The sequence below is a fragment of the Hemibagrus wyckioides genome, linkage group LG03 (genome assembly GCF_019097595.1).
Source record: "Hemibagrus wyckioides isolate EC202008001 linkage group LG03, SWU_Hwy_1.0, whole genome shotgun sequence".
In the NCBI taxonomy this organism is placed as follows: domain Eukaryota; kingdom Metazoa; phylum Chordata; class Actinopteri; order Siluriformes; family Bagridae; genus Hemibagrus; species Hemibagrus wyckioides.
Window position 1 is genome coordinate 22358234 of NC_080712.1, and position 10083 is coordinate 22368316.

Here is a 10083-nt window from a genome sequence, read left to right on the forward strand (position 1 = left end):
AACAGCCTCATAATTTACTTCCCTTGAGAAAATGAAACATACTATGATTGTCAAAGCTAACGGTCTAACTCCATAAAAAGAACAATGTGAACATACCAAACTCTCAAAAGGGAAGCAAATACATGTGAAGTCAATCTGCCTCTTTTTTTTTTTTTTCAGAACGCGATTGTCCTTTTTTTTTTTTTTTTTCTTTTTTTTTTTTCCTCCTTTTTTTTTTTGACATAACTTTATTTTTATTCTCTCCCACCTCCTACACACTCGGTTTAAATTTTGTTGTTCGTCTTCACACTGGCTGTTTCCAGTTTTCAAGTAAACTAAAGGTTCATCTGTTTTGTGGACATGCTTCATACTCCATTTCACAGCTTCATTGCCAGTGAACAGAAGTGAAATAAAAATACATCCCGTAACTTGCCAGTTCCAGTTCTCCCGCTCTGAGCATCAGTAGGCTGTTAACAGTAGTTTAAGGCGGTCAAGTACGATAGTAGAAGCCAGCATAAAACAAAAGCAGGAGGGGGAAAAAAAACCAACAAAAAAACTGTCTCAGGAAAACACCCCCCCCCAACAATCCCACAGTTGATAAATTTTTTTTCTTTCACATTTTAGAGTGCAAAAGGTAAAAGTACCACCGTGCAAAACGGCACGAGGAGCGCGCGCTGTTGGCAAGAAAAAATAATAAATCTCAACCCTTTCTACTAGCTGTTGCACCAACCTATTGTATACTGGGAAGCTCAGGGCCCATGAGGCCATACAGGCACGCGAGTTCTCCACTCTCGTCCTCTCTTCTTCATCATCATCTCTCGTTTCAACTTCACTCCTGTTAGTGTCCGAGGCTCCGACAGCACTTTTTTTTTTTTCAAATTTATATGCATTTCCTTTCGTTTTTTTTGTCAAACTAACAAATAATATCTTGAGCTTTTTGTTCAATTCTTCCACATTCAGTAAGAAAATGACAGCTGATGTTAATTTATACAAAACTAAAATAAAAAAAATCTTATCAAAAAAAAAAAAAAATCACATACACAATGTTGAAAAGAAAGAGAGAGAGAGAGAGAGAGAAAAAATCAATCTACAGCAGTGTAACTATTTTAATTCTTCAATAATCTAGCATTTATAGCTCTGGTATTTATGCAATAATGTCAATTTCGATCAAGAGTTAAAATCTTAAAGGCATCTTTTTCAGCATCTAATTTCATTTTTAAAGGTGCAACCAAGCATGGCAAACATTTTCTCCTGTTAAATAGGAACTATACAAATCACACACACGCGCGCACACACACACACACACACTCGGAGCTTTATGCTGTTTGATGATTCTTCAGTGTTCGCCATACACAGTAGATCTGCTGAGGAACTAACACACTGTCATATGGGTTTTCATGGCAACTGAATCTTCGTGGCCATGGAATTTGATGCAAGTGCCAATCGAACAGATAAATAAATAAATTACAAACACACACACACCCCTAAAAAAAAAAAAGAAGAAAAAGGGAAAGAAAAAAAAAAAAAAAGGCGACACTTTTTAAATGCTAACAGCGAGTAAACATGAGACGGAGACAGCAGTTGGGAGACCAGCAGTGGAGAACAGCAGTGTGTGAGGAGGTGCTAAGCAGGAGCGCCACTAGCTTTGGAAAAGATGTTCAGAGACGTGAAGCCTCTGCTGACACCCGGCTCCATGCGACACACTCGAGATCGGTTGGCCAGAGACGTACTGCAGCCTAACATCAGTGCATTAACACAATCTTCACAGCCCAGTACAACAGGAGTCGCTCTCCGAGTGAGAGCTTATAGAATTAAAAAAAAAAAAAAAAAGAAGAAGAAAAAAAATTAAAAATAAAGACTACTTAGGAAGCAAATGAGTTAATTAAAAAATACACTTTCCAATGCAAAACAACAGAAATAAGAGTTAAATAAAATTCATGCAGTTTCTACAGCTGTAATATTAAGGTAAATATATAATATATATATAGATTTTTTTTTTTATTTAAACAGACGGGTGCCCTGACTGTAACGACTCTGTCTATTACAGTGTACAGCAATACAGCAATTCACATCTTCTTAAATATACAGGTTGGACATCATGCAACAACAGATCCCAGGTTTTTTTTTTGTTTTGTTTAGTTTTTTTTTCCTTTTTTCTTTTTTCCCCCGAAAAACAAACCGAAATCATTTCTTGAAACACTACGGAAATCGCTAGAAATGCAGCAAATGAAACCCCATTCTCAGCAGAAAACAAGTGTTGAGGGTTTTGCTAACTAAATGAAAGACATCAACTCATCAGCCCGATCGTTAAATGATAGAAAAATGTGTTGGTTGATATGAAAAAAGGAGGCTGTACATTGCATGAGTGCCTTTTGTCTTCTATCAGTCAGGTTTCCTATCACCAAAGTCCCAAAAACAAACCAAACCAAAAAAAAAAAAAAAAACCTTACAAGAGCCTAAATAACACAAGCTTGGAGCTTTTTCGAGCAAACATCCTCGCAGGATTTAAAGGACTTACTTGTTAACATACTGTGTTTGCGTGCATGGAGACACACACGCACACACATTCTCACACACACAAACACACACACGCAGCCACTCTCACACACCAGTATGAGATTTGCAAAATAAACGTATAGTAGTAGTGCACGATATATATACACATACTCAGAATTGAGCCTCATGTGTACAGGTCAATAGAAGATCGTAGTACCCGTTTAGTGTAATGGTTCTCAGTTTTGAACTTCCTCAGTGTATTACCTGAAATCTTCAGATGCGTTCTCATGGCATGGATGTTAAATAAAATCAAGGAGTGTACAAGTGTACGTATATACACTGTCAAATCTAGAGTTGCACATTTTATGTCAGAGGTGACAGCTGTAGCCATCGCCCATGTTTCATCAAAGAAAAGGAAAGAAAACAAAAACAACAAACAAAACCAACCTAAATTGACCAGAAAATAAAAATCAGTAGTAACATTTTCATGTGCTAGTAAAGTGCAATTTAACGAGATAAGCAATGTATATATAAGAAACATGACTGATGCAGACCTTTGAACCATCTCTCTGCCTCCCTACTTCCTTACCTCTCTGCCTCTCTTGCTCGCTCTGTCTTAACTTAAAAAGCAGTTTCGTTTGTTTATTGTTTGCTTTCATTTCCACAGTTCTTGCGAGCTATCCTCGAGTGGCCAGTCTCGGAGAGTGGGAAGGCTGAGCGCCTCGCTCTTCACTGAGAGCGAGTTGACGAGTTCGCAGTGGAACTTGCGGATGTGACGGTACAGGTCTCCGGACTGCGTGAAGCGCCGCTCGCACCACTTGCAGGCGTGTGGCTTCTCGCGCGTGTGCACCACGGCATGCCGGCTCAGGTTGTGCGAGTATTGGAAGCTCTTGCCGCATGTGGTGCACGTGTAGGGCTTCTCGCCCGAGTGTGTCCGCTCGTGCCGCTTCAGCGTGTACATGCACGAGAACGTCTTGCCGCAGATGGAGCATGTGGGCACGTTGACGTCGCCGGAGGTCGGTTTAGTGCGTGCGCCTTCCTGCTCACGGAAGTGCGTGCTCAGGTGGATCTGCAGCACGTGCGGACTCGGGAACACCTTGTTGCACAGCGGGCACATGAAGATCTGCGCGTGCGCCGCGCCCAACATGCCGGACACGTAGGGCAGCAGAGGGCTCTCCTGTGCCCGGTCACCCTCACCGCCTAGCACCTCGCCATCTCCCTCGTCCTTGCTGTCACGCTCCAGAGAGGCCTCTCGCAGTGCAGTCAGGTGTGCCTCCAGGCCGAGTCCTAGCCGCTGGACGCTGTGTCCGTTGTGCCCGACGTGCATGCCGTTAGCATTTGGCGTCTCCTCCTTCAAACCGCTGTGTTCCATCTCGTACTCGGTGCTGGGCAGCTCGTCGTCGTCTGAGCCTGTGTCTTTCTCCACCTTCACTTGCACCAGAGCGCTGTGCAGACTGTCTGGAGTCGCCGACCCGCACAAGTACGGGTTCCTGGCTTCACCTGGAGTGGCGCTAATGCTTGATTTTACAGACAGGTCGAGTGCACAGTCACCAGTTGGGCAGAGTGAACCCGTAGAGCTGCTGGGACTCGCGGCAGCGGCAGCAGGCGACTTGCCATGCGCCTCGGCCTCTCCGGGGCTGGCCGTGCGCTCTGACGCCAGCCGTGCCCACATCCTGGCCGGCTCCTGCGGGCACTGGTTGTCTCTCTTGCTCTCGTCCTCATCGTCGTCGCTGGCCAGCAGGTTGGCGCTGCCGCCTTCTGAGAGGCTCTCGGCTCGGTCCGAGCAGCTGGAGGCGTCCTCCTCGCGCCGGGTGCTGTCCGCCTCGGCCGTGGCCTTGTGTTTCAGCTTCTTTTTGCACACCTTAACGATGTCGTACATGTGCAGATAACTGGCGGCAGCCAGCACGTCCTCCACGGGCAGGGACTTGAATTGCAGCTTGCCCTCGTACATGAACTCGAGGAGCAGTGCGAAAGCTGGCGCCGTTACAATGTCACTGTTTAAATGCACCACATCCCGCTTGTCCAGCTGGTCCTTGTAGAAGAGATGGAAGTACATGCTGCACGAGGCCAGCACGGCGCGGTGGGCACGGAACTGGGCATCGCCCACCAGGACGGTGGAGTCGCACAGGAAGCCCTGATGCCTCTGCTCGCTCAGACACTGCAGTAAATGTCTGCTGTGGTCCGGAAACTCCATGCTGTCTTCATAACCTGCAACAGAGCGCACATGTTAGAGAGGCCCTGGCAGAACAACAATTGTTTTGTTTGCAGCCCTGTGTGGAACTTCTTTTTTTTTTTTTTTTCCCCACCCTCTCCGTCCCCCTCTCTCGCTCCCCCCATGCACATACTCACTGGCTCTCACACACACTCTAATTCTCTCTCCCTCCCCTCCCTCACTCCTTCCATCCCTGTGGGAACACTAGAAAAATGTTCACTGCAGAGCCGATATAAAAGGATTACAAAGATTCAAGTCTTTTTAAAATAAATAAATAAATAAATCACTGAAAATATCTGCTCTCCTCATTTTTCTTTTCAATCCTTTTTTTTTTTTTTTAAGAGGAGTATATGATGGTGTTCATTTCATCCACCAATCTAGGAAATAAAGGCACTGTATGTCAGTAATAAATGTAAAGACTGCAAAGAATAAAATAAAAGGTTGCACATTAATTTTTTGGCATTTTTACAACATCTCTAAAGCTTTATATCTATTCGGGCAAATAGTCTTATTTTACACGCCCAAGTATACGTTCAAATAGAAAGTCCAGAATTTATTAGTAAAAACAGAGAAAATGTAATTAAAAATTAAACCAATTAAAATGAAAACTAAATGAAATTAAAATGCAATTGGTGCAGCTGTGAGAGTCTCTTGGTTATAAACCGGAGTCCTGATGCTACAGATTCCTGTTTGCGAGTAATTTCACCTTTTGTGCTCCTGGAGTAGTTATTTTTAATAACCCACTTTGGCCAGGATGTTGCGTTTAGGTAACCGGCTTGCAGGTACACAAACGGCTCGACGATGCAGTCACACTGCAGCAAAGAATGCAAAGTGATCTTTAAGACTTCGCTAAGTGAAGTCTCAGAACATCAGGTCAACTTTCATTCACACTCTAACCAGCAGCCACCGAAACTAATCAAAGACAAAAACTCCAAAACAAAAAGAAAGAAAAAAAAAGCAACCAAACGAATGCACGGACACTTGAAGAGTACAATAGTTTTAAAATACCTATAAACCCAAATATAAAGTAGAACAATAATTCACACCTGTTACCCGTGGAGACTGCTCCCTTCTCAAAAAATGCATCATGGGCACCATGTTCAACCAGCGAGCATAAATAAACTCATTTGAATCTTCATTTAAATCTGATTGGGATACCAAGCCAACCCCCCCTTAAACAACGCTCAGACCTTCGTTAATGAGGGGGCCTTGGTGGGGAGGACTTGGGACAGCCAACCCCAAGCCAACCCCACCTCCTTTTCAATCTCCTCCCCAAATCTTTGGAGAAATGGAACATCCTCCCCAAAGAAGAAGCCCACAGCAGATTTACAATACAATCACTTTAAGTGCCCTGTAGTCTACATCAATCCTAATCCTTAAAGATGGCTAAAAATAAAGATTGTAGGACAGCTCGCAAGGTAGCAGCGATCAAATTAGGAGGCTCCGAGGACAGAGAGGGACGGAGAAGGAGGCTTATAAACATCTGATCCAGCTGACTGAGGCCATATGGCAGCTGCTGCCCAGATAAAGAGATTAAGACTAGGAGGAGTGCGATTACAGCTGTCTAGCCAATTCAGGCAGCTCAAATCTGCAAGTTCTAAATTAGTCACTACCAGCAGAAAAAAATGCTTTCAACTAGCCTGAAGAGTCATTTCTGATTTTTAAGAATTGATTTTAAGTCAGACAAAAACAGAGTATTTTCCTATTGCTCAAATGTTTTGAGATTTATGTTTCAGTTTTTCATAGAAATTTTGTTCTCATTTTACAAAACCAAAAAAAATAAAAATAAATAACGGTTACTGACTAAAAATATTATTATTATTATTATTATTATTATTAATAATAATAATAATAATAAACAACAATATTCAGTTTAAAATGACTAAACTGCATTAATAAATCAGGGGGAAAAAAATCCTCCTTGTATTAAATTGACAAATGTACAATTCAGGAAACTTTTTCTTCATTTCTTTCAACTTCACACGCACAACAACCAAGAATCGCACAACTGTTACAACCGATCTACTGTTCCCCATTCATAGCAAAGCAAGTGAAACCAAAGCTTGCGGACAAAACAAGCAGCTTAATGAAAAGCTTGCTCGGTAACATTGTCCCGACAACAAGGAGCGTCACTCGTCCCCTGCCTGGTTACACTACACTGCTGCAAAATCCTTCACTTCCCATTCCACCCGGCTTACACGCATCTGACTGCTAACACATGGGAAAAAAAGACAACAACAACAACAACAACAAAGAACGAGAGAGACAAAGAAATGAGTTAAGGAAAGGCCAGCAAGCTCTCTATTCAGAAGCCACAGACCCCCTGGTACAGTACCTGCGGTTCGCATCAACTTGATTAAGTCCACTGTTGTGGTAGCGCCTGCTGTAGCTCCCTTCTCAAAATCAATGAAGGGCTAGTAGGAGGAGGAGGAGAGAAAGACAGACAGAGAGAGAGAGAGAGAGTGTGTGTGTGCAAGAGAGAGAGAGAGAGAGAGAGAGAGAGAGAGAGAGAGAGAGAGAGAGATAGGGAGCAGGAAAAAAAATTCAAACTGCGAGGGACAGATGCAAAGTGGAGGAGATGTTGGAGGGGAACGCGATGCCTCCTCCTGCACACAGATCCGCACACACACTAACTCGCAGTCTGTGCGGCAGAAGAAAAGACTGGGGGATGGCAGCCTGTCAGCTGCTCTGACATCATGTTCAGATGGAAATGCTACCTCCAGCTGTGCTCCTTTTAGTGCCATATGCTACTCCTCTACACTCTTGCCACCAGCCTCTCCTTTATACAACTTTGTTTCTCTTTCTCTCCCTTTAAAAAGGCGAAGGAGGGGTGTGTGTGGGGGGGAAAGGAACTGTTGAGAGGTGATTCTGTGGAAAACCGGCCAACTCCCCCCCCTTCACTTGTAATCTCCCGGCAAAGGCGAACTTTAGAAAATAGGTCTGCGTGAAAGCCGACACTTTTTTTCTAACCTAGTTTCCTGCACAGAGAATTTAAATACCCTCAAGTTTTTTTTTTCTTTTCCCCTCTCTCTCTCTCTCTCTCTCTCACTCTCACTCTCACTCTCTCACTCATTCTCTTTCTCACTGCTCTCCTTCCAGTAACCATAAACAAAGGCCGGCACAGTGCATTTGCAAATGACAGATCCACGCAGCTGATATTGTTTTCGACTTCTTCATGGTTCACCGGCCGCACCATTACTGTCATTCATTCTCCTCACCCTCTGGACGACTCGCTGAGGAGGGGAAAATGAAATAATGGACAAAGGGAGTGATCCTATAGACCTCATGAACAGGGCTTTAACAAAAAGCTTCTTTAATGGGACTACTTAAGGCTTAGTTGAACTCCATGTTTTTACCCTTAATCACTTATGTCCTCCTTCATGGGCTTCACGTAGTAAAAATAATAATAATAATAATAATAATAATAATAATAATAATAATAATAATAATAATAATAATGCATCGTCAAAATCAAACTCAAACCCATTATTTACAGTTTAGTTTAAAGAAAAAAAATAAAACTAACTAATTCTGAAGTTCAGAAGCACCTTTGCAGTGTTTCCTTACTTATTATAATCTAAACAAATGCAGTAGTTTTAGCAGGCTGTAGCTTGGAAAGGTTATCTAAATAATAATCTGGGAACATCTGCCAGGTTTTTTAGGAAACACACCAAATTTTTTTTTTTTTGGTGAGCCTAATAAACTTCATGGCTTATTGCACCTGCCTCTATTCCTGCCTCAACTCCCAACATGAAGAAATCCCACCAGCATTACTTCACAAATAATCCATTATTCGTGTTAGCAAATCGCACGCGCTCTCTAACTGATACATTATAACGCAAGTGTGTGGCTTTCCCTTTTCCTTTTTTTTTAATAACCTACCGCTGTTCGGTCTATTTAAAGAGCTTCACATGAAGAAGCCCACAGCTGTGCGAGGTTTGATTGAACTGCATGCCGGAGGAAAACTTGTGTCCATAATAACACACGAAACAAATGCGTCAGGAAGACAGACGTGCTAACTTCTCACCCTGTCTAAACTTAAACACCGAGGGGGGGTTTATACACGGAGGATATCGTTATAGCGCATTCGGTGGCACTATTTACTTGGGAAAATAGAACCGGAATCCCTCGTTTCCTTAGGCTACAGAAAGATGTAGAGTATACACAGACAGCTTAACAACACCGCCGTGTGTGTGTGTGTGTGTGTGTGTACCCTAACACGGTGAACTGAGGAAAAGCTAGCTCGGAGCTAACAGAAGGAAAAAAAGTAAGGCAGCTACCTGCACTGTTACATTTCCACAGCAGGCCCGGATTGAGCTCGCGCTCAGGCTACTCGCTCTCCACTAACTGTGTTTTTTTTCTGCCTCAACACAACAGCGGTCAGGAGAGAGAGAGAGAGAGAGAGAGAGAGAGAGGGGAGAAGCTCGCGACTTTTCGCATAACAAATCCAGCCCCTCGCAGCTCTACCCCGCTTTTCATCTGCTTAAAGAGCGCCTCGTATTTTTTTTTATTTATTTTTTTTTTTAAATAAAAAGGCACTTACAGACAAGCGAGCTCCGACGACTTCCCACTTCCTCTGGCCAAATCCTTGGCGACGGGGGGGAAAAAAATAAACCCAGAAAGAAGTGAATTGACTTTCAGCAGCTTTCCATATCCGCCGCGCTGCAGGAAACACGGAGCGGAGCGGAGCGCAGAGACAGGAGCTGCGGCGGCCAGATGTTTCCGAGCTGTTGCTACTCAACTCTCCGGGAAAAGGAAAAGGGGGAAGCGCTCGTGACTGGCGGCGTCCGAGGCCAATAGAGGAGGCGAGGAGAAACGCCGAGGCGAATTGGAAGCAGCCGCCGACTGGGAAAGAGGGAGGGATGTGTTTGTCTCCTCGGCGTAGGTTGACACCGGGTAACAGTGAGAAAGCAGAAAAAAAGACCAAGCGGACTGGTTTCCTAGAAGAGAGTGGCGCAGAGAGGGAGCGTGCGCACGGGCGCATGGGTAATGTAGTCCCGCGCAACGCGGCCACAAAGAACAGGTGCGTTATCCGGTTTCCGCCCGCCTCTCGCAGGTCACATGACTCACATCTCCTGAACATCTCCTGAACAGCTCAGCAGCACAGCAGGCAGGAGACAGCAGAACGCCGCGGTTTCACAGTGCTGTGCTGTGGAGGGTGCGAGAACGACGAGATCTGCTTCACCATGTTATATAAACACGATAGCTTATACAGCCTGAAATACAGCACATTTCAAAACATTCTTCATCCTCAGGAACGAAATCATGGACGATTAAGAAGGCGCGTGTCTATAAAAAGGACCTACTAATCATAGTATTCTAACCCCTGTAGATCAGCTAGCTTAAAGTAGCTTGAAAGGACGCGTTAGTGCTTTTAGAAAATGTAATATTCATGA

At 43.9% G+C, this 10083-nt stretch overlaps 1 protein-coding gene across 4 annotated transcripts; it reads right to left on the minus strand.

Annotated features, from left to right (window-relative positions):
- Nucleotides 1–207: 207 nt before the first annotated feature.
- Nucleotides 208–9880, minus strand: zbtb18 (zinc finger and BTB domain containing 18). 4 transcript variants are annotated; one of them, XM_058386366.1, is made up of 2 exons: nucleotides 9231–9880; nucleotides 208–4683 (listed from the first exon to the last, which is right to left on the minus strand). In XM_058386366.1, exon 2 carries the CDS (start codon nucleotides 4667–4669, stop codon nucleotides 3131–3133), a length of 1539 nt encoding a protein of 512 aa, XP_058242349.1. In that variant the 5' UTR covers nucleotides 4670–4683; nucleotides 9231–9880; the 3' UTR covers nucleotides 208–3130. The 4 variants fall into 4 exon arrangements, with proteins under 4 accessions (XP_058242349.1, XP_058242350.1, XP_058242347.1 ...); XM_058386367.1 differs by lacking the exon at nucleotides 9231–9880 and adding an exon at nucleotides 8968–9190; XM_058386364.1 differs by lacking the exon at nucleotides 9231–9880 and adding an exon at nucleotides 7023–8948.
- Between the last annotated feature and the right edge of the window lie 203 nt (nucleotides 9881–10083).

Coding starts and splice junctions, on each gene's coding strand:
- zbtb18 (XM_058386363.1), bottom strand. CDS start 5,785: ATGGTGCCCATGATGCATTTTTTGAGAAGGGAGCAGTCTCCACGGGTA. Junction 4,684..5,733: donor GCAGTCTCCACGGGTAACAG/GTGTGAATTATT, acceptor GCTCTGTTGCAG/GTTATGAAGACAGCATGGAG.